This window comes from Bos mutus, chromosome 2 (genome assembly GCF_027580195.1).
Source record: "Bos mutus isolate GX-2022 chromosome 2, NWIPB_WYAK_1.1, whole genome shotgun sequence".
In the NCBI taxonomy this organism is placed as follows: Eukaryota; Metazoa; Chordata; class Mammalia; order Artiodactyla; family Bovidae; genus Bos; species Bos mutus.
The window spans coordinates 98187896-98213590 of record NC_091618.1 but is presented as its reverse complement, the minus strand read 5'-3'; the positions used below and the strand labels follow the sequence as shown (position 1 = coordinate 98213590).

The window sequence follows — 25695 nt, the reverse complement described above, 5'->3', positions numbered from 1 at the left end:
TGGGTATTTTGTCATGTGCTCTCATCCTTCTCACACTAACATGCTGGCTGGTTTACTGAAAGAGTGTCGTTAACGGGGCCTGGCTCGTGCTGAGATACCCCACCCAAGACCAGTGGCTGACCACTTGAATTCTCCAGGAGTCTCTGAGTCTCCCCACTTGACTGCCTCATCCTGCTTGGTGTTCAGAACCCTACGCACTAAACAGAATGTCACATTCCACTTCCAAGGGCAAATCTTTTCATACTCAGGATGCAAATCTTGAAATACAAGGCTAAGATCACATTTCACATATTTGAAGCAAACTACCTGATCATTAGTTTGATGTGGTCATGCCAGTGACTAAGTTCAAAAATATTTCTCCATACATCTGGGTGAAATTCAGACAGTAAAGGAGATATGGGACTTTTTAAAAAATTCTTTTTGGTGGTAATTTGAAAGATTAAGGAACATGAGATGTGAAAATGGGCTTTTGCACCCTCCCCCAGACTTGGGGGATGGGCTGGGGCAGGCAGAGGCAGGGAGGAAACAGTTCCAACCTGCAAGCCAGGGAAGCCAACCTCTCTGCACCCTAGTTTCTTACGCTGAAATACCAGGGGCAGAATAGATTTCTTTACGGCCCTTTCCAGCTCAAAGTTCTGTGACTTTGAATTAGCAGTTGTTGCATCTATCAAGCTATTATTGTCTTGCTACCAATGAAACTTTTGTCATTTTATTTCTCATTATTGATTTTTATGGTTTGAAATGTTCAGTAAAGAAGAGAATGCATTTAATAATAAAATGCTATTTTATAAAGTAGACCAAGTGGTAAGGATTCTATCGACTTACGCTGAGAACTGGGGGGCGATGCTGCTTGATTTCTGAAAACTACCCATGCGGCTCCGAAGAGCTCTAGGGGCCCACAAAAAGCACAGCAGACAGTAGTAGGCCAACTCCTCTCTGGATCAGAGAATAAATGACTGTTTTGAAGGCACATTAATTAGGCCAAGGGGACATGTTTAGCAATTATTTCATCCTGTAATGGCAAGCAACCATCCAAAAGGCTGAATGCATGTCCATTAAGCTCTGGCTCTTTATAGGATGTCCTGCTGTTTGCTAAACTTTAGCCTGGCCCATCTACTCTTCCTCTTCCACAGCAATCATTTTCTTATTAATTTACTAATTAGAAATATGGAGCTAATGATTAGGAAAGGAATATGCGTAATTTCACGTTCTTCATAGTGTCTGGAATCCACTGCTGGCATCCAAAAATTTTAAAATAAACAGTGTGGAAATATTTTATTTAGCCATATGGATGAATAATCACTTGCTAAATTGGAAGGAATGTGAATATGGCAGTCATTTAAACAAAGTCCATTATTATCCAAAGGCTACTTTTGGGTATTTAACACCAGTGTTAATGGGGGTAAGAGAAGTGTGATAATTTTGGGACATCTGGTGCATTAAAAGGCAGGCCTCCAGATTCTATGCAATATCTTCAATTTCTATAGTTTTAAAAAGTGATTCTTTCAGGATGCTCAATAACTTGAAGCTGACATATCCTAGCTTAGAAATACTAATTATCCTGAACAAGTAAATTCAACACATTTTTTCTAGTGACAAGATGATCCCACTTTTTATCCACAGCCTGTGACCTAGTAGACGTTCATGTTACAACCCAACCGGGGGAAAACCATACTTCATCCAGCTTTCAGGTTTAAGCACAATAAAGGCAAAAAGTATCTTTGTAATACAAACCTCACCTACACATATCAGCACTTACTGGAAGAAAAGCTCATTAGGTTTCAACCTGGAAAATGTTCAACACAATGAAGAAAACACAGAATCATGTTACATATTAGAGAACTATTTTAATTAACAATGGCAGCCACACTCTCCTGGGAAAATATACTTGGCTACAAGTATTTTTTCCTTTTTTCCCCTGAAAATAAAGATGTGGCCCAAAATGCAGGCCCTGGACAGTTATTATATTTAAAGCAAAGGCGAGGCATCTTTTTAAAACAACAGTTAAAACTTCTTCACTGAAGTGTGTTAAGAATGCCAAACTGAAACAAAAGGAACTAGAAAAAAGGGCTTTGGATTAATAACTAGGTTGAATTACTTAATGTTAAGAACAACAGAACAAGGGGATACCAATTTTCAAGTGATACAATATTTTGAACAAGACAGTTGCATTGTGCTTTAACATTTCATGATCCAAAGTTGACTATAACTTAACTGAAGAACTCTTAGGCTATACCTACAAAGACCAAGCATCATGCAAGATTGGCCACGGTCAGAGTACTTTGTGGAGACACTGGCAGAACATTAGTATTTGGAAGGATAGCTTCCAGGAGATGGACAGGTGATAGGGAATGCTGCGTGATGCAGTCACATAGCACACCCTTCAAACCAAGTCTGGAGCAGATGTGTTTTAATGAAAATGGTTCAGACTGGGGCATGCTTTCCCAGTTAGGAGCAATCTGGAAGGCTGGATTTGGGGCTATCTGTGTGCATGCTTAGTCATGTCCGACTGTGCAACCTCATGGACTGTAGCCACCAGGCTCCTTTTGTCCATGGAATTTTCCAAGCAAGAATACTGGAGTGGCTATTCCTAGGCAAAATGAGCTCCCGAGGGCTTCTCTTCCTTGCTTCTCCAGTCATACTTAATGTTTTCTTGGTGCTTTCTGGACAACCCTGCTGCTCAGTCTTAATGACTGAGTAATAACAAAGTAATGACTTCCCTGTCCCTGTGGGTTCAAGCAAATGGTGGGCGGCCTGCACACCAGGGAAGCCACCCAGGGGCTCCATGCGTTAGATGGCTGATGGGCAAAATGAATTCTGAGGTCCCTTCCAATCTTGTGATTCTATGATTTAGAGAGTTTATGAGTGTTTGACTTGAGGAATAGTTAATGAAAGGGCAGAAGGATCTCTAGATGTTGTCATTCTCTAAAACATATCAGGGATTAGTTGCTCTTAGAACACTACTGAGGACTTCCCTGGTGGTTCCAGGGGTTAAGAATCTACCTGTCAATGCAGGGGACATGGGTTCAATTCCTGGTCCAGAAAGATTCCATATGCCACGGGGCAACAAAGTCCAGAACCTGCAGAACCTGTGCTCTGCAACAAGAAAACCCACTGCACCGAGAAGCCTTTTGCACCACAACTAGGGTAGACCCCACTCACTGCAACTGGAGAAAGCCCATGCACCACCACGAGGACCCAGCACAGCTAAAAATATGAATAAATAAATAAATTTAAAAATAACAGTAAACCACCACTGATCATTAAAGTTGGTACTACTAAATTCTGGAATTGAGAAATGTGAATAGATTTTTCTTGTCTCCATAAATCTTAAGCTACAAATAAATGTATAAATATAATACACATACACTGCCAAGTAACCATGCTCAATTTATATTATGACTTGGTAGTTTCATATTAGGTAGATAATGTTTATATACAAATCAAACTTGGGCTGACATATAGCATTTTGAAACTGGAAACTCAATTCTGTAAGTTCTCTGGTCCAACTCCTTTCTATATTGTCATCTCAGTGACCTGTTTACACACTGGCTACTCCCATTCCAAAGCAAAGCCTACTTTTGCAAAAAATATTTCATAAGCAATCCATCCACACACCAACATAAATTGTTACAGGTACAAATACAGAGCTATAAAACAGTTGTTAATATTCCGTACCCTATAACTATGGCTAAAAAATACTTCTATAATAGGCTAAAAGCTACTGGCAGCTGTTTCTAAGACAGAAATATCAGAGGTTGTTGCTAGTTTTATATTGGAACTGATACAATCTATTAGGGAAATAGTTTTTTGAATTGGGAAAACTCATATCCTCCTTTCAAGGTCAAGGTCCAAGTCTTAAAATATCTTGTGTTCTCAGCAACTTAGTACTGTTCCCAAATAGAAATGATGAAATATGTAGTAAAGCAGCTAAATTAGTACTCCCATCCAGAGTATGCACCAGGTAAATTAGTACATAAAAGCCCTTAGTAGTACAGTCTGGCTCTACTTCAAATAAATTTGATTTATTCTAAAATGAAAAAGAAATCACCAAACTTTCATGCACTTTACTTCTTGTTTATCACTAAATCATAACAAATTTCTTGAGCTCAGTTCAGGAAAGACACTGTAACAATTCCTCCCAAGGATAAAACCTCAGAAACAAAAAAGCTGCCAAGACTCCCTCTTCCTGTGAGAAATTATGACAGAACAGAAAAAAGCTGCACATTATGGATGTTAAGGACCAAGCCATGAAAAATCAGCCTAGTTAATCAAAAGAGAACCAGATCTAGTAGACGCTGTGTTTCCAAGGTCAGGTTGACCCTGGATTGCCCCCTGGTCCCTCAGGGAGCCCGCACACATCATTCGGTAGCCTTGCTGGCTGCACAGGTAGGTTACTGGGAGAAAATATTGAACATTCATATATATGTTCAAAGTGATGGGAAAGAAATATCATATGAGGAAAGAAAAAACTCATATACTGCAAATAACACCATCTTCTCTATGCCTAACAGGGAGCTTAGGATAAATTTTTGGGTGTAATCACAGTGACAGTCCTAGCTTCTTAAACAGCTATGTCTATAATCTTTTCTTCTTAATTCTATTTCTTGTTCTAACTTTCATTTCATACACACACACAATACACAATATGTAAATACAAAGAAATTATTTTTGTGTGTGTGAGAGGGTTTGATGTTTTAAGAACATATTATAAAGAGGAAGTACATACACCTAAATCAATATGTAATTTAGATGTGTTAAAGCATTAATATTCAAACTACATTAGGGCAAGCAATCCATTTTGGAGTTTATACATAACGTGGATTCTACTTTTAGTACATAATTTTCATGCTTTATTTGAATACAGGGCATTTACTTTGAACATTAATATCTTACAAGAAAGCTGATTCCCCTTAACTAAATATTAGATTCGAGATGGTTTGTTATTAATATATTACTAAGTGTGACTGGCAATGGCAACTCACTCCAGTACTCTTGCCTGGAAAATCCCATGGATGAAGGAGCCTGGTGGGCTGCAGTCCATGGGGTCACTAAGAGTCAGACACGACTGAGCGACCTCACTCTCACTTTTCACTTTCCTGCATTGGAGAAGGAAATGGCAACCCACTCCAGTGTTCTTGCTTGGAGAATCCCAGGGACGGTGGAGCCTCGTGGGCTGCCGTCTCTGGGGTCGCACAGAGTCGGACACGACTGAAGTGACTTAGCAGCAGCAAGTGTGACTGAGTAAGAGCTGACAGAACCTAAAGCTCTGATTTGACAGTGGAAGCCACTGGGGAATGGGTTTAATTTTGAAAAAAATGTTAAAATTTTTTAAGTTAACTATTTCAAGCATGAAAAATAGCAAAGCAAGTATAAAACAAACACCCAGATGTCTACTACCCCTAGTTTTGTTAAATGAAATTGAATTGTGAACAATATGGGTTTGAAATGGGTCCACTAATAATGTGGCTTTTTTTTTCAATAGTAAAAACTACAGTGCTGTACAACCGGTGGTTGGTCAAATCCATGGATGTAGAACTGTAGACATGGAGGAACCACACATGTGGAGGGCTGACTGTAAGCTATACACAGAGTGTTGATTGCACGGGGGATCAGTGCCTCCAAACCCCAGGTTATCCAAGGATCAGCTGCATTAACATTTTGTCTTATTTGTTTTAGATTTCTCTTTCTTTTTAAAGAAATGGAGCTGGATTTTACTCCCCAATCCCTTTTTCTCCACCTGTACCCTGTAGACATAACCAACTATCCTGAATCTGTCTTTTATCATTTTAATAAAAAATTTTACCTTTCTTGAGTGTGTCTCTATCAAAAAATAAATTATAGCCTCAACCTGCATACTTTAACACTTATGCTATAGTATCATACTGGGTTTATCATTCTGCAAGCAGTTGTAGAGATTTCTCTGTCGCTACAGATAGTGCTAATGCGCTTATTTTAACCCTTCTATGTAGTTTCGCTGTGTGGATGTACTGCCATTTATTTAACCATTTCCCTACCAATGAATACTCAGTATTTCCCCCTAATAGTCTATTATAAATAGTGCTGTCATTTGTTCACCCTCCTGCAGAATGGTTTTTTCAGCTTGACATCAAGACAAAGCATCACTGTTTCTCTGGGTTGCTCGCTCCCCAAATTTGACAATCAAGCCCTGGCCATGAAATATTTCTCTCATGGCTCCCTCTTCTTCACTGCCCACTACCAGTGAATAGTACAAGCCATTATCTCTAGACTCCTACCCTCCTCACAGCCCTCTCAGGTGCCAGGCTCCTCTACTTTAAATTAATCCCCCACCCAGTTGCCTGCTGGAAGAACGCATTTAAAAGCCCAAACTAGTCATGCCATGTCCCATGATCCCTCCCACTGCATCGGGAACACAAGTTCCCCAAACCAGGCCTGTGTTTCTCTCTGGTCTTATCTTCTTACAGAATCCCCCTTCTGCTGATAGCTCTGCTCCTAGATCCCATGCTGTCTCCAAGCCTCTGCCTGCGACTGGAAATATATCCCCTCTGTACCCAGCCAATGCCTCCTGAACCTTTAGGCCACCTTTGGTTTCAGAGAACTTCCCTACCCATCAGCTGTGCTCCCAGGGCAACCTCTACTGAGTTCGGCACTTGCACTTTTCACTGACATTCACAGAAAATCACTTGTGCTCCACTGGAATCGAAGTGCTACATGAGGGCAGGGACTTTTATCCATTTTACATCTCCAGTTACCTGGAGAAGTGTCTGAGATACTAACAGGCATTCAGACACTGGCTGAACTGAAGTGGCAGGTAGCCAATCCATTAAGTACAGTTTATTTTCATAGTGAAGGAAACCAAATCTATTTAAAATGAGTAATTACTATGGAGTATGTAATGAAAAATAATGTATTCAACCCTTTGTGAACAAGAGATCTGTTAGCTGATCCTTGCTCACTAACGAATACAATGAATGAGACTAGGAGAGACGACTCTAGCACTGCAAGGGCCTTCTGAATCATTAGAGTAACTTGTATGAGCCACTGTCACAGCTGTGAGCACTGTATCATCATCTCCTCCTAGACCTTTTAAAGTCCTTCACAATGCCACCATACACGGGCAGAGTTTAGATGGTTTTCAACACCTCCTTCAAGACAAGATCACATTTTGTACCCACCTGTGACCAGCTCCCTTACTTCTGCATCAATAGATTTTCTCAACAGTCGCAACAAGGCAGGTATCCCGCCAACATTCTTCATTGCTATTTTATTTTCATCTGTAGACTTGCCGAAAACAAGGTTTCGGAGGGCACCACAAGCATTCTTCTGAACTTCCAAAACTCTGTGGTCCAAAAGGTCAACCAGATGCTTGATTCCCCCTAACCTACACACCTAGAATGAAAAACATTAAGCACCAGGCCTAAGTGACATGTGGTCAATCAGAGGTCAAACAAAAGACTATTATGGAAAGATCATGGAAAACAGATAACTTCAGATCATTTCAAAAGGGCACTTTTTATCCTAAGAAAACGTGCTTTATAAATTTTAAGGACGCTCTCTAAGATGAAGCTCTTTTCACAGGTTCATGGCTTAAAGAAGGGAAGGGAGACCCTAGGTGGACTAGGGGCCACACACAGGTAGCACAGTCACACACCAACCCCTGAACATACACAGGGATCGCACTGCTGTTTCTGAGTGAAATGCACAAATACACAAGCACACAAAGTTATGCGGGGTTGAAGAAAACAAGGGAGGGGAGTTTTGACTGAAGTCATTGGCTTTCTAGAATCGTGTCTCCGGGTGACTCTCCTCTCCTAAATTTTCTTCCATTTGTCACTTCATTAGTACATTATATGAATATTTTGGGGCTTTATCTGCAGCATCCACCTTTAGGTCTGTAACTGTGTGTTGTTCTAAATTTTAAGGGATGAAAAAAACAAATGCTGCATGACACTGCAGGGGGAAAAATGGCTTAAAATGTGAAATCCAGCCAAAACCAGTGACTATTTTCAATAAAAGCCCCAAATGCTTAAAATCTGAAATAAAATATTCATATATATTCAGAATTAGTAATGGCTATAAATTCTTTACTTAATTACGTGTTGGCACCAATCTTGACCAGAATCTCATAAAATACGTGAGCTCATAAGTACATATTATAATTTGTATCTAACAGATTTACAGAAAATACTTTTAAAACTGCAGGTTAAATTGATTTTGCTTCATGTTTTATAAATAAGGTAATGAGTGGACACATGATTTGAAAAAGCTAAATGTACTTCCAGAAATATCCTCATTGCAGCTTTTCCCAAGAAATATTGAAATGCGCAGTTGAGAAGTAAAAGAGTAACTGGTATCGAAACATCTCTTTTAAAGGGCCTCTAGACGCACTGGGCCATTTCTCAAGCACGCAGGCACACAGCTGCTAAAGAGAAAGGCACTGCTCCACCCTCCCCGCTCCCCGCGGCTGTCTTGGGCACCCCAGGCACTGGTCCTGTACCTCCATCTTCACTTTGTTGTCACCGAAGCACAAGTGCTGCAGGTAGGCCGCTGCGTTTGCCTGAACTGACGGGAACTGGTGCTGCAGCATGTGGATGACTTCAGGCAACTCAGGATCACGCCAGGCAAACTCCCTGCAAGAGAAAAACACGGCTTCAGAAAGCGAGGCCCAGGGTCTACCATAAACTGAACAAAACATCTGTCAAAAGAAAAGAGTGGAGACCACAATAGGACGTTACAAATATCCTAAAAAATAAATAAAATTTAAAAATATACATAAATAATATTTTCCCACTGATGAACATATCACAGATACTTATGATCTTAAAGAATCATGATGCACAGAAAGAATCCGGGGCACAAAGGAGGTTCTTAATATGAGTTACTTTTCCATTTTTGTTTTCCTTCTCCTGATTCTAATTTTATGCCTTTCTGCCTCTGCAAGAAATTTGCAGGTGCGAGTGCAAGTGCACTTCAGCTAGCTGAGAAGATGTCACGTCTGGGGAGGGAGGAAGAAGGCTAGTGGAAATACCGCATGCCTGATGGTTTATAAGAAATTTAATATATATGGTTGCTCTTGATTATAATAAATATAAAACATGATAACAATTTTTTTTCCAGTAATCCTATATCCAGAGAAAACCACTGTTTATGTTTCCTGTTGGTCTTTTTTCAACATATCAAGTGTGCACATGTGTGTATACACAATTGTTAAAAACTGTATTATTATTAAGTAGAATGTAATATCGGAGAAGGCAATGGCACCCCACTCCAGTACTCTTGCCTGGAAAATCCATGGACAGAGGAGCCTGCTAGGCTGCAGTCCATGGGGTTGCTAAGAGTCGGACACGACTGAGTGACTTCACTTTCACCTTTCACTTTCATGCATTGGAGAAGGAAATGGCAACCCGCTCCAGTGTTCTTGCCTGGAGAATCCCAGGGACGGGGAAGCCTGGTGGGCTGCCATCTCTGGGGTCGCACAGAGTCGGACACGACTGAAGCGACTTAGCAGCAGCAGCAGCAGCAGAATGTAATATTTCCTGAGCACCTATTCTGTGCCAGGCACTATTCCAGGCATTTTATGTATGTTAATGCATTTATACTTAAAGCAGTCTTTCAGATTTGGAGGCTGAAGCAGAAGTGCTAAGCGACTTGCCTAAAGACACCTGGCTAGTCAACAGCTGAGCAACATTTGAATCCAGGCATCAGCTTTCAGGTGGGCTTTCCTGATGGCTCAGTGGTAAAGAATCTGCCCGCAATGCAGGAGATGCAAGTTCAATCCCTGGATTGGGAAGATCCCCTGGAGAAGCAAATGGCAACCCACTCCAGTATTCTTGCCTGGAGAATCCCATGGCAGTTTACGGGGTTGCAAAGAGTCAGACACGACACAGCAAGCAAGCGATCAGCTTTCAGAGTCTGCGCCCTTACCCCTGTACTATCCCCCTCCTTGTACAACGAGTACACAATCATATTAAATATACATACACATTTTCATACCATTTTAAAATAAGATAATACCACACTGTCAGAATTTTCTGATGCCATTTAAATGGCTCACTGTTTGGTATCCTTGTTAAATGTGATTTAATGCTTATGTTGCATAAAGATAAGTTTCTTACAAATGGTTCACAAAGCAACACATTTGCAGACTTTGATAACAGGATGGAGGAAACTGTTATAAACTGGTTCACCCACTTCAAAGGGGCAGGTCATTTCATACCTGCACACACACATTCATACCGCCCATCAGTGAATTCCTGCTACAAGCGCCACAGCAGGTGCTGGAGACACAAACATTGAGTAAGACATGATCTCATGTACAGGGCCATGTATTCCAAGCTAAAAAAGCTTAGTCTTAATACTCTAACATGAACTGTTACTGAGTTTATCTGTGTCAGATATTATGTCAAGAGCTTTACAGACATTATCTCACTTAGCTTGACTGTTGCCGCATGCGGTAGGCACTATCAAACAACATTAGATACAGATAGACAAGGAACCTGGCATTAGTATTAAGAGGTGGAGTTCAGTGGTTCATGTGTTATTCTCCCACACAGGAAACGTTACCTGGTGGAGGTTTTAAAGCAGAAGAGTGAGAGAATGCAATATGGTCACATTTATAAGGAAGATAACTCTCGTGGCCAAGTAAAGAATATACTAGAATCAGGAAAAACTGGTGGCAAGGAGACTATCCACCATCCCCACATTTGCCCAAAATAAAATAGGACCATCCTTGATTTTTCTCTTCCCTTTATCTTTCTCATCCAATCCACCTGCAACTCTGTTAACCATCTCCAAAATATTTAATATAAATCCAACGCATCTACTCTTTCCATCTTGGCTGAACCAATAACATGCCACCTGGGCTCACTGTCCTTCAAATATCACCCCTCCCCCACCTATTCTTTGGACAGCAGCCAGATAATCTACTTACTGAAAACTGAAGTCAAGGATGACATGGAAATTTCCAGTTTGGGGGATAGACAGGCACTAAGAAAACCACAAATACCAAGAGAGAGAGGATAACAGAGCAGAAAAAGCACAGAATTTGGAGCTAGACTGCCTATGTTTAGGTCCAAGGTCTTTCAATTATGATGTGATTTTGAAAACCATTTATTTAGAATTCCAGTTTTACCATCTGTAAAATAGGAACAATAAAACTATTATTTCTAACTTCTTCTTAGACTGATTGTGATGACTAAATTGTGGTGATATATTAAAGTATTTTACATACTTAGAATTAGGATATATATATTTTACTAACATTCATCAGCCCTGAAAAATGAACCATATACTAAGTAGGGGCAGTCTCTATAAAGGCAGATTTTCATTTATGCATTGAAACTGTTAACTATTTTTGATGAAAATCTGTCTACAGCCTACTATATAAATCTACAAGGTAATTAGCAGAGTGCAAGGAGTGTGATTTAATTTTTCCTTGAAGACTCAATCATTACGAATATATATTCTGTCCTCTTTAAATGGTCAAGATTTCCTAGTGGCCCTGGGTGTCACTAAAGCCAGACAACACAAAGGTTGGGCGCCAGTTGGAGATGGGGAGTTAGGCTTAGCTGGCATCAACTCCAAACTTGATTTTCAGCAGAAATTTATCCTGGAAAGACTGCTATCAATTCATGGGCTGGATGGATGGCAAGTTCATTTGGGCATGATGGTCTTAGTTACCTGAGGGGGAAAGACTGGAATTTGGAGATGCTAAAGAGGTTAAAATTTGCAGGGCAGGATACTGGGGAGGAGAGGGCTATGCAGAGGAGACGCTGCAAGTCTGTGTATGGTCTACTCACGAGTCGTTAGTTGAGCACTGGGCTGTATATGTATATATGAGCACTGCATATATGCAGGTTTGGTGGAGAGCAGAATGAGAACTGAATACGTACCAGGTGATGTTGGACCTCCAGCCCAGTTACAGTGCAGACCTTACTGATCATCTCAGCATTTAGTCTCCACAAAGGCCATGCTTAGGAGTAACAACAATGCCACAGAGTAAGGGCCATGTGCTAGGGAGTAAAACAAATCTAAAATAGATCTGTCCTAGTAAGGAACAGAATCAATTGTGAAGGATCAAACAGCACCTGTCAGTAATTTAGTTATTTGCCACAATAAAGCTTAGAACCCTAAGAGGAGACAACACAGAGTGCTAACAATGTACCATCCACACAACCAGCCTATAATTTAAAACTACAGGGCTGTAAGAAGAAACAGAAAACTGTGACTCTCAAAGATGAAAATAACAGAAACAGACTTACAGAAAACATAGATGCTGGAAAGATCAGAGGATTTTAAAATGCTTTTTATAAATACACTCAACGACATAATGCAAAAGATATATTTAAGGAGGGAATAGATGGGGAATGTCATCAGAGACATGAAAACTATTAAAAAAAAAAAAAAGCCAAATTGTTTGAAAAAAAACTCACTGGATGGGCTTAACAACAGATTGGAGCCCATGGGAGAAAAAAAACAGCAAATCTGAAGACAGATTAATAAAGTCTTAAATGAAGAACACAGAGAAAAAAGACTTTTTAAAAGTGAGCAGAACTACAATAACCTGTGAGATGGTGTCAAGTTATTCCAGGAGAGGAGAGTGAATTTTGGGCCAGAAAAATATATTTACAGAAATAATAGTTTACTATGTCCCAACTTTGGTAAAATCACCAACACGTAAAGAATTTCAGTGAACCCCAACCAGGTTATATATAAGAAAAACATAATTAAGGCTTGTTAGAGTAAAACTGCTAAAGGTCAACAAAAAAGAGAAAAAATATGAAAGTCGGTCAGAGAAAAGATACATTATTTTAATGAGAAAAATAATGCAAATGTTGGCTGATTTTGCATCAGAAACTATGGAACTCTGAAGATAATGAACAATGTCCTTTTTAAAGCACTGAAAATGAAAGCTTATTAATCCTGAATCATATATCTAGCAAAAATATCCTTTAAAAATTAGTAAATAAAAACACTTTCAGATAAGTTAAAGTCGAGAGAATGTGTTGGCAGCAGACATGAAACATAAGAAAAGCTAGAGAAAGTTCTTTGGGATGAAGGGAAATGAGTTGAGATGGAAACTAGAATTTATAGGAAGATGTGCAGGAAACTATAAATAATTATGTAGGAGAATAAAAAGATCGTGTTTCTGACTTCATATAATTTTTTTAAAAGACAACTATTTACAGTAAAAATAACAGTACCATATTATGGGCTTTACAATGTGTGTAGAAGTAAAATATTTGACAATAGCATAAAGATGAAAGAGACAGTAAATGGAATTATGCCGGTGAGTGTCAGAGCTGAAGCCCTCCTCAAAAAGAATAACATGAATTCTGTCTCACTGCCACTTTCCATAGTAAGTACTTTGTTCCTTCTTTCAGATGAATTATTTGTACCATTAATACATTTTGGCTGTAAACTAGATCATTATTAAAAAAATTCATCCCTTATATATAGAAAACATCAATAATTTCTTTAGTCTTACAGGGAAAGTGTCAGGCTATGATGTGGCATTAATGACAAAGTAGGTATAGAAGTGAATACAAATATTAAAGTTGTTATTTTTAAAACTAAAATTGTCATGAGCTTTTACTTTGGTTTGAATATTCAAACTTTAAACTCACTTAGATTCCAGTTTTGACTAGAATAAACGCACCTATTATTATAAGATAATCATTTATTCATCTTACAAAATACATTATCAGTGAAGCTGCACATAATCAAAGCTAGCCACAATAGTTTTATGCATCAGACTATGAAATTATCATACTATGAATAACTGAAGTGTATTATCAGACATGAAATCCTTGTTTATAATGAATCAGTTCAAAACAGAGGTCAAAACTTAAGTCCTCAGGAATGCATACTAAACTCAAAGCTCTAATCACTTCACTGATTTTCTGGATAGCTATTCTCGTCTCAGCAGGTTCAGCCAAGGTATGCTCTAAATTATCTACAATTCAAAACCCTTTAGAGAATTTCTGTATTATCAGAGTGCCCTACTCTGTTGTTCCTGTGAGGACTTCAAAAAAACAAAATCATGTAAAAAATTTTAATTTAATTATACTGGAGGTGCTATTAGACAAATTATTTTAAAAAATCCTTAAAATGACAGAATGGTGGCAAACAGGAATAGCTGAATCAAATGTACACATACACTGTAAAAAAAATTTAGGCAAAAGAGTGAATAGGTGGAGTAGTTTTAGTGGGGGAGTGGGCTTCCCACTCAGTTCAAAGTATCTAAAGTTATTTTGTTTTAATAACCAAAGCTCACTCATGCTTTAAATTCACATTCATTAGAATGAGCTGGTAGGCTGCTAAAAATGAATTGATAATTATAACAATCTTTCAGTGAAATAACTATTTGTGGGTGAAGAGAGAATGAAATCTTGCTAATATATGCCTTAAAATAACACTCAAGCTGCTTAAAATTTAGAAATAATATCACTCTTTCAGAAGTTAAAACTCTCTTTTAGTTTCTAAAAATCTTTATTTCCTGAATATTTTAAATGACTTTCATTAATGACATGAAGCTAGTTTTTCAAAATCAATCAAGTACTAAATGACTCGTGTATATCTTAATAAAACACTTTTTCTACAAGACCAAATAAAATTAAAACAAGGAAATAAATATTTTTTGTTTATGCAATATGACAATTTCTTGTAAACTATTTCCCCCTAAATGGCAAAAAGCTTTTCAAAGGACCTAGTTGATAAAAGCACAATACAGCACTGACCAACATGATTCAAAATATACGTGACACTGGGACTTCCCAATATAAAACCTCATGCATTTTCTGAAGCCATCATCTAAAAAATCAGTCAAGATAAAAGAAAGGGTATAAAATGATCCTTTAAAATCTTTTGTGTAATTCAGACTAAGGCTCTCAAGTAGTTGCCTTGGTAAAATATTTTGACCTGTGCATTCTCTAACTTTATTATTAATGCACCAAAAGAAGGAAACTATCTTTAAAAATTAACCTCAGTGACATACAGTGCTGCAAAATATTAAAGATGAGAATTTACTGACGCTATAATAGATAGGGCAACTTGGGAAAAAAAAAAGAATGAAGGAAAGGGTTGACTCCTGAGATACGGTGGCATTCTGGAGACTCTTGACTAGTACTTGCCTGGGGTCTTTCTGAATGCTGTCTATTGACGGGGATCTCGTTGTGCCATCATCAGCCGGTGCTACGTGCTGAAGCCTGTTATAATTGCACTCTTGCACTCGGTACTGTATTGGCCTATAGGGCTCCGCATAGGTAGCTGTTGTGTTCAGAGCATAATTATTTCTTTGGTATGTAAGGGTACTTCGTTGGCTGGACGTCCTTTGCAGATTTCCAACACCTACTAGAAAGTCAACATTTTAAAAAGGATTAGTATGTTCTCCACAAAGAAATAATTTTCAAAGTAAAAATGGTTTTACTTTTAAGAAGGGTTTTTAACAATTATATAAATTGCTTACTTTTAGATATTACCAATCTAGTTCATTAGTGGGAAAAGGAACTGAAATTTTTAATATAACACAAATATTAATATCAATTTTATTAGCAGGAAAGAGCAAAAATGAAACTATAAATCTATTCCCATAGTGAGTCTTAATATATTTAAGATTCAGTAACAAAACTGCAAGTGAAAGAAAGAAAAATGATCTTAGAAATAAATAGGAAAATTTTATAACTTAATTTTAGCAATAAAAAACAAGCAAGATATTTTTTCAAACTTATAGATTATTGAAACCAATCTTTGGACATGTAGTGAATACTGGTTACTTATTTTGATGTACATTTTATTTATAGACGTGTGATTTTGATAACATTGAAAAAAAACTTTATAGGAAAGAAGACTGATAAATCAATCAAATTCTTTTAAAGCTACTCCCTAAAATTGTTGCCTGATGTTATGTATAAAGTATTGCACAGTGTGTTTAATATTTTTTTCCAAATTATTGCAATAGGTAGCTCTCCAACGATTGTGTTTATAATCTTCCTGCAATTAACATATTTTAGTAACATTATTTATTTCTTAAACCTCACAAAAAATTCTTCAATGTGTAGACCAAAAGAGTGAAATATTTCTCCACTAACATCTATTAAAAATTTTAACATTCTCTTAGAAGAAATATCCCACAGTGGACCCAACTGTCAGTTTTTGCAATAACAGTCTTTTCCCTCGTGGTGGTCTGTGAGATATGGCTCTTAGAGTTGTGCCTTTAGGGTGTTATCATTGCTATCTAGAATTCATTTATGGGTATGTTAATAAATCTATACTAATTTATTATTATTTGTTTTTAAAAGGGTCCTCTTGAGAATCTATAAACTAGACTGGTAGCACAACTTGGCAGCTCCCGGGGTCACAGGCTCTAGTTTCTGCTCTATCAGTGACTATGGAGTGGCACACACGAGGCCAGGGGTGCAAGAATGTGATTCACTAGCTCCCTGTTTTTCCTTTTTTGACTTAAAAATTTTTTATTGAAGTATAGTTGATTTACAATGTTGAATTGATTTCTGCCTTATAGCAAAGTGACTCCATTTCATATATATATACACATATATATAAATTCTTTTTCCTATTCTTTTCCATTCTGGTTAATCACAGGATACTGAATATAGTTCCCTGTGCTACACAGTAAGTCTTTGTTGTTCGTCAATCCTACATATGCTAGTTTGCATGTGCTAATCCCAAACTCTCAATCCTTCCTCCACTAGCTCCCTATTTTTATAACTGTCAGCACTGCATTCTGCCCTAGATTGAGTCCATCATAAGGAATATTTATTTCACATCCTACCACTTAAACATTCAGAAAAAATTCAGTATCAAAAAAGAGTAATACCAAATATACCTGGGCCACATATGTGCCAAATCAAAGACAAGCCAATAGCTCACATAGGATTTTCTCTAAAGATGTATTCTAGGCAACAAAAATTACAAAGAAATATTCCCCAAAACTTTTCTTTCTGATATGCTTTGAACTCAGGGAGTCAGATTTATAGCTATACAAACTTATTTGTGAACTAAAGTATAACTGTTTAGACTGAACTATGATAAAAATATATTATCTATGATGTGAGAGTTGTTCAGTCATGTCCAACTCCTATGAACTGTAGCCCACCAGGTACTACATTCCTCTGTCCATGGATTTCTCCAGGTAAGAATATTGGAGTCGGTAGCCATTCCCTTCTCCAGGAGATCTTTCTGACCCAGGGATTAAACCTAGATCTCCTGCATTGCAGGCAGATTCTTTACCATCTTAGCCACCAGGGAAGCCAACAAATAAATAGGTACTAATTGAACTTCTATTTTCCTGTTTATTGATCTACTTTTGTAACTGTTTATCTAACATCCAAATGGACAATGTGAGTTCATTCTACCAGGAAACCCATCTCAATAAAATCCTCTACTCTTGGACCTGTGAAAGTAAGAAAGGAACTGAAGAGAGCAGACGCCCACCTGAGCCTGTGCGGTACAGCGCTGTCTGTGATCCCTGGAGCTCCACGGTTCCGTGGTTTGGGCTGCGGTACACTGGGCTATAATAGGTCCTCCCCTCATATATAGGAGTGATGTGCAAGTCGGGAGACACAGCTGAACGAAGGTCTTGTCCAAGTTGGCTGTGCTGACTAGCATAGGAACTCCGTAAGCCTACAGGCAGGAAAATTACATCATTAAGAAACTTGGAACACTGTGGTGAGGTGAAAAGTATAACTCCTAATCAATATGACCAAATGCTGAGTCTAAACACCAAACCCAGTGAGTTTTACAGGATACCATATACACTCTAAAAGTAAGACTTTCTCCTGGCAGCAGGATAAATGCAAATTTTCTAAAATATACATATATACACACAAAATTATTAAATGGCTTGATATTCTGAAATTCATCCCCCAACTGTAAGTTATTTTATGATGGCAACCAAAAAGAGCACGCCACCATGTCCCACACCTCTTTAAATCCCAATGCTTAAGATAACACCTACATCACAGTACTTACAAATAGGCTGATATTCAAGAACTGTTCGGACCTTTGTCTCAATTTACTCATGCAAATTTTTTACAGAAAAATGAAATTTTATGTTATAGAGTTTAAAAAACCATCAGCAAACTAATAAGATGTATAAAGCATTATTTTATTATTTGTTATTGCAATTAAAAAAAAAAAAACAAGACAAAACCAAAACAGGGATTTTTCCAGGAACCCACATACCAGATTCTTGTTTACCTTCTTTCTGGTATAAAGGAAAAGTACAAAGTTAGTGTATTAGTATTGTTACTTCAACCACTCTTTCATTCAAACTGTTTATAATGCAGATTCCAAACCCAAATATTTTAATTTCTTTAAAAAAGTGACGTAGTATTTTCTGTACTATGATGCTCAGAAATGTATGATTTGTCATCATTAGTAAGCAAAATCTGTCACTTTGTAAGAGTATCAACTCAGGTTATATTCCAAATATGAGGAAGGAAAAGCACAAACATATCTGAAGTCAGTCAGCATATATTTGCTTTTAAAAAGATTGCAAACAGTCAACACAGTAACTCATTACAAAAAGATACAATCATTCACATCCTGTTAGCTCACATAATCATAGCATAACTAAAAACAAATGGGGCTGAATGTGAGTGATAATTATATGTTGCTTAGTGAGGAGTGGCAAGAGAGTTAATACATAAAGCTTCTAAAATGAATGATTATTACCTATCCCAGAGAGCAATGTGACATGGGAAGAAATTAAATGAACAAATGTGGGTTTTGGCTACTGGCTACCCACTTGCTGAAATAAAGATCACAGGTTTATATAATCTTGTCATTGGGGAATTATTCAGTCAAATCTTCCCATTCCAAAATTGAGGAAACAGAGCCGAAAAGGAAATGCAGTTCATCCTCTTCAGAGAGCTTTTGAGGAGGGCTGAGTGGAAGCTCTCTCTGTACCCTCTCCGTCACTGCACACTCAACACTGGACAAAACTACTTCTCAAGGATCAATGACATACAGTGTGAGAAATCCTGACTGGACAGAGCCCTCCACAAACAAGGTTAAAGAGGGAGGTCAGTTCAACCAGGGGCTCATGGAAGCCCATGTAACTCTAAGGATGATATTATGATTGTTATTGTAAAGTTCTTATTTGAGGATTTCAGCTTTGTATTTACTGGCAGATTTCTCATTCTTAGAGAGTATAAACTCCATTTCTTTATAAAGCCCATGAGAATCCTGAACAAAAGTGCCAGCATTGTTTGTTAACTGTGATGAAAACTGGGCAGCAAAATGTACCTAGTCCTTGGAAATCTTATCAGTATGAGGTGCTATTTTCATATTCAGTAGAATACCTGATTTACTGTGAGACTGAAGATCACAAACACTTGGGCCAAGGCAAGTTGAGCCCTGGATGCTCCTAAAGCCTGCCAAGTCCCGTTGGCCCACTCCCACTGTGGTGTGAAACGAGACCACAGCATTCTGTTCCATTCAAAATGTGACAGGCTCATTGTGCAAGTATCTGGCTGGAGTCTTCAATGGCATTCATGTAATATGCAAACTTTTGTGGCCATTTACTATGATTTCATAAGGACCCAAATGAGCTTGTTAACACTTACAACCATAGAAAGTATCCAGTGAACATTCCCTGATACAGGATTCCTACTGAGATGAAATTACTGTATGTGACAGATTACAACAGGAAATAAAGAACTTAAGAATTACAGTGAGACACAGCAATTTTTTGATATTAGAAATCCTTGTAATATTATGGTTAATATTTTTATTTACCTACTCATGCATTAAAACAAAAATACACAGTCTTAAAGATTAACAATTAAAAAATTACAAAATTATATAGCCCCAATAGATTAAGTTCAAACCTATCACATGGACCACAGCCTTGTCTAACTCAATGAAACCATGAGCCATGCCGTGCTGGGCCAGCCAAGATGGACGTGGTGGAGAGTTCTGACAAAATGTGGTTCACTGGAGAAAGGAATGGCAAACCACTTCAGTTTTCCTGCCTTGAGAACCCCATGAACAGTATGAAAAGGCAAAAAGATAAGACACTGAAAAATGAACTCCCCCGGTTGGTAGATGCCCAATATGCTACTGCACAAGAGTGGAGAAATAACTTCAGAAAGAATGAAGAGATGCAGCCAAAGTGAAAACAACGCCCAGTTGTGGATGTGACTGGTAAGGGAAGTAAAGTCTGATGCTGTAAAGAGCAATATTGCATATGAACCTGGAATGTTAGGTCCATGAATCAAGGTAAATTGGAAGTGGTCAAACAAGAGATGGCAAGAGTAAACATCGATATTTTAGGAATCAGTGAATTTAAATGGACTGGAACGGGCGAATTTAACTCAGATGACCATTATATCTACTACTACGGGCAGGAATCGCTTAGAAGAAATGGAGTAGCCCTCATAGTCAACAAAGGAGTCCAAAATGCAGTTCTAGGGTGTAATCTCAAAAACAACAAAATGATCTCTGTTCATTTCCAAGGTAAATTCAGTATCACATTCAATCCAGGTCTACACCCCAACCAGTAACATTCAAGTTCTATGAAGACCTACGAGACCTTCTAGAACTAACATGCAAAAAAGATGTCCTTTTCATTACAGGAGACTGGAATGCAAAAGTAGGAAGTCAAGGGATACTTGGAGTAACAGGAAAATTTGGCCTTGGAGTACAAAATGAAGCAGGGCAAAAGCTAAGAGAATTTTGCCAAGAAAATGCACTGGTCATAGCAAACACCCTCTTCCAACAACACAAGAGAAGACTCTATACATGGCCATCACCAGATGGTCAATATGGAAATCAGACTGATTATATTCTTTGGAGCCAAAGATGGAGAAGCTCTATACAGTCAGAAAAAAGAAGACCAGGAGCTGACTGTGGCTCCAATCATGAACTGCTTATTGCAAAATTCTGACTTAAATTGAAGAAAATAGGGAAAACCATTAGACCATTCAGGTATGATCTAGATCAAATCCCTTATGATTAAACAGTAGAAGTGACAAATAGATTCAAGGGATTAGATCTGATAGACAAGAGTGCCTGAAGAACTAAGGATGGAGGTTCGTAACATTGTACAGGAGGCAGTGATCAAGACCATCCCAGAGAAAAAGAAATGCAAAAAGGCAAAATGGTTATCTGAGGAGGCCTTACAAATAGCTAAGAAAAGAAAAGAAGCTAAAGGCAAAGGAGAAAATAAAAGATACACCCATTTGAATGCAGAGTTCCAAAGAAGAGCAAGGATATATAAGAAAATGTTCCTCAGTGACCAATGCAAAGAAATAGAGGAAAACAATAGAATGTGAAAGACTAGAGATCTCTTCAAGAAAATTAGAGATGCCACAGGAATATTTCATGCAAAGATGGGCACAATAAAGGACAGAAATGGTATGTACCTAATAGAAGCAGAAGATATTAAGAGGTGGCAAGAATACACAGAAGAACTATACAAAAAAAAAGATCTTCATGACCCAGATACCCATGATGGTGTGATCACTCACCTAGAGCCAGACATCCTGGAATGAGAAGTCAACTGTGCCTTAGGAAGCATCATCACGAACAAAGTTAGTGGAGGTGATGAATTCCAGCTGAGCTATTTCAAATCCTAAAAGATGATGCTATGAAAGTGCTGCACTCAATATACCAGCAAATTTGGAAAACTCAGCAGTGGCCACAGGACTGGAAAAGGTCAGTTTTCATTTCAATCCCAAAGAAAGGCAATACCAAAGAATGCTCAAACTACTGCACAATTGTACTCATCTCGCACACTAGCAAAATAATGCTCAAAATTCTCCAAGCCAGGCTTCAATAGTACATGAACCGTGAACTTCCAGATGTTTAAGCTGGATTTAAAAAGGAAGATGAAATATGAAAATTTAAAATATGAAACTGCCAACAGCTGCTGGATCACTGAAAAAGCAAGAGAGTTCCAGAAAAACATTTACTTCTGCTTTATTGATTATGCCAAAGCCTTTGACTATGTGGATCACGATAAACTGTGGAAAATTCTTTAAGAGATGGGAATACCAGACCACCTTACCTGACTCCTGAGAAATTTTAAGCAGGTCAAGAAGCAACAGTTAGTATTAGACATGGAAAAACAGACTGGTTCCAACTGGGGAAAGGAGTACATCAAGGCTGTATATTGTTACTCTGCTTATTTAACTTCTATGCAGAGTACATCATGAGAAACGCTGGGGGGGATGAAGCACAAGGTGGAATCAAGATTGCCGGGAGAAATATCAATAACTTCAGATATGCAGACGGAGAAGGCAATGGCAACCCACTCCAGTACTCTTGCCTGGAAAATCCCATGGATGGAGGATCCTGGTAGGCTGCAGTCCATGGGGTCGTGAAGAGTTGGACACGACTGAGTGACTTCACTTTCACTTTTCACTTTCATGTACTGGAGAAGGAAATGGCAACCCACTCCAGTGTTCTTGCCGGAGAATACCAGGGACAGAGGAGCCTGGTGGGCTGTGGTCTGTATGGTCGCAGAGTTGGACGTGACTAAAGTGACTTAGCAGCAGCAGCAGATATGCAGATGACACTGCTCTTATGGCAGAAAGTGAAGAAGAACTAAAGAGCCTCTTGATGAAAGGGAAAGAGGAGAGTGAAAAAGTTGGCTTAAAACTCAACATTCAGCAAACTAAGATCATGGCATCTGGTCCCATTACTTCATGGCAAATAGATGGGGAAACAATGCAAACAGTGAGAGACTATTTTTTTGGACTCCAAAATCACTGCAAATGGTGACTGCAGCCATGGAATTAAAAGATGCTAGCTTCTTGGAAGAAAAGTTATGACCAACCTAGACAGCATATTAAAAAGCAAAGACATTACTTTGCCACCAAATGTCCACAGAGTCAAAGCTATGGTTTTTCCAGTAGTCATTCATGTATGGATGTGAGAGTTGATCCATAAAGAAAGCTGAGCACTGAAGAACTGATGCTTTTGGAAGACTCTCTTGAGAGTCCCTTGGACTGCAAGGAGATCCAACCAGTCCATCCTAAAGGAAATCAGTACTGAATATTCATTGGAAGAACTAATGCTGAAGCTGAAACTCCAATACTTTGGCCACCTGATGCGAAGAGCTGATTCATTTGAAAAGACCCCGATGCTGGGGAAGATTGAAAGCAGGAGAAGAAGGGGACGACAGAGGATGAGATGGTTGGGTGGCATCATCGAGTTCAATGGACATCAGTTTGAGTAAACTCTGGGAGTTGGTGATGGACAGGGAAGTCTGGTGTACTGCAGTCCATGGGTTCACAAAGAGTCAGACATGACTGAGTGACTGAACTGAACTGAACTGAACTGAACAGATTAAGTAAGGTGATTTTGTAGAAAGGCTACTATAATTTAGTATCTTTTGAAGTGGAAGACAATTTGCTGCAATTCCACAAATACATATCAAGTTTACCTACCTCAATGATATATTCCTTTTGATTTAACACCTCTATATTTAAGTCAGTGAAAACAAACATACATTTATCTTTCAAATGTAAATTCTTTTTATTCTCAAAACTTGCCTTAATATGCTATGGTTATATTTTAATGAATGTGTTGGGGCAGACATATTTTTCTGTTGTAGGACATAATTTATACACATCACTTAAATTGTGATCACCAAATATTCAAGTGTCTGAATCTATTACAAAATATTGCTTTAGGCTTTTCAATTAGCAGGTTGTTAAGTCTTTGAACTCAAGAACCATAGTAAATATGACAAGCACATCACTTTCTGAAATTAAAAAAAGAAAGGAATTTACAAGTTAGGATCTACATTCAGAATAACTGGGCAGGTGGACAGATGATGGGAACCAAAGCTTCCATACAGCATTTTTAAGAAATGCTTTGCTTCTTTTGAACACTGTGGTATTCAGGGGAACAAAAAAATCCATAGTAGGCTATAATTTTTTTCCCCTGAAACATAAAGTTTAACTTCACCTGCAATGTGAAGAGAAGCAGGTTTCTTAAACCACAAAAGTCCAGCCCTCAGGGTTAAACATGGAGACGGTCCTTTCTGTGCCCACTTTCTTTCCTGGTTTTCTCTGTGCTCTCCTGCAAACATGGATTTCAGCCACTGTTCATAAATAGGGAGGGGTGTGGGTAGGGGGAACAGGAATCCTCAGAACTATTTCTCTCTTCAGGCTTCCTTTGGAGGAGGCGTGTCATCGATGATCCCTACCTCACTCTGTTGCATGCTTTCCAGAGCCGTGCCAGAAAATATCTAAGCCAGTGTACCCTTCTGATGGCTGAATGAAAAAGAGCTAGTTTCTCCAATAGGAATTTCCTTGAGCTCAAAATCAAGTTCAATATTTATTCTTTGTGCAAGATCATGCAATTAGAAAATCTCAAAAGGGCTTTATTTTTCCCAGAAGCCATAAGGAAAGGATATTAATTTTATCATACAAAATAAATATTAAAAACTTCTGTGTAAGAAATAACAAAAAAACAGTCAAAAGACAAATTATGAAATGAAAAATAATTGAGAAGCATATTACAAGGGGTCAATTTATTTCAAGTATAAAAAGCATTTACAAATTTTAAAAAAACAGACAAAGGACCTGAACTTGCAGTTTGCAGTAAAGCAATAAAATGGCTGATAAACATCAAATCATCAACCTCAGTCATTACTCAACACAGGTCTCTTAAAACAATGAGGCACAGACTGGCAGAGATGAAACACCTGGACAATATGCAGTGCTAGTAAAGGTGTAGGGAACAGGCACTCAAGCTACTAGTAGAAAGAAAAATCTATAAAAGTTTAGTGGGGGCAGTTTGACAGTATTTCATTAAGAAAACACAAACACATATTTTGATCCAGCAGTCCTACTTCAAGAAATGGATCTCACAGTTATCTTAGTAAGCTATGTGCAGATATGCAGGAAGAGTAATATATATTGTATGATTGTCTCTAACAGCTAAAAATGAGGATATCTAAATGTCTGTTAATACAGAAGTGATTAAACAAATTATAATATGTCTATAAAATAAGGTCCTAGGCATCCCTTGAGAGAATGAGGTAGAACCCTCAGATACATTAAAAAAAAAAAAAAAAAGAAGGTATAGGAGATATACATAATAGAGCTCCAACAGCATAAAAAATACAGTGTGTGCACATCTATATATAATGTATATACTTATATATAATCAAACAGTCTGGAAGACACATAAACTGGGGAGTGGGATTGGGTGAGGGTAAGAGGGGGCTGAGACTTTCACTTCACAATTTTTATTTTCCTGCATAGTTTTAACTTTTTTTTTACTAGCTAAAGATGAATATCATTTTAATCAAAAGTCTGTACATCCTGTAGAAAACCCACGATGAGAAAACTCCGAAAGAAACAGCTGTACTATCAGTGATCTGGTTGGTGTCTTTCTGACTTAATCTAAGTGGCATTTGAAGGCAATTCATAAGAACTTTGTGCATTTCCCATTGGGGTGCTAAAAATCAAGGCAGTAGGTAAGGAAATCCACATTCTAGTCTACACTAGTAAGGCATTTCTTTAAAAAAATTATATTTGAATAGACATTCTGATACCACCTTTTAACATAATTTAGGGTTTTGAGTATGGGTAGGCCTGCTGCTGCTGAGTCGCTTCAGTCGTGTGCGGCTCTGTGCGACCCCATGGATGGCAGCCCACCAGGCTTCCCCGTCCCTGGGATTCTCCAGGCAAGAACACTGGAGCGGGTTGCCATTTCCTTCTCCAATGGGTAGGC

The 25695-nt window shown here is 38.2% G+C and overlaps 1 protein-coding gene across 14 annotated transcripts in view; it reads right to left on the bottom strand.

Moving 5' to 3' along the window:
- The window catches only part of PKP4 (plakophilin 4), a 258016-nt gene that overhangs the window by 35733 nt on the left and 196588 nt on the right, over window positions 1–25695 (bottom strand). For 11 of the 14 annotated variants that reach the window (XM_070357342.1, XM_070357348.1, XM_070357324.1 and 8 more), the window contains 4 exons: window positions 17434–17622; window positions 15110–15333; window positions 8480–8608; window positions 7158–7371 (listed from right to left, as the gene is read on the bottom strand). In XM_070357342.1, coding sequence (XP_070213443.1) covers window positions 7158–7371; window positions 8480–8608; window positions 15110–15333; window positions 17434–17622 — 756 coding nt within the window. The remainder of the gene's footprint in view (window positions 1–7157; window positions 7372–8479; window positions 8609–15109; window positions 15334–17433; window positions 17623–25695) is intronic. The other 3 variants (XM_070357345.1, XM_070357328.1, XM_070357335.1) reach the window with 1 other exon arrangement.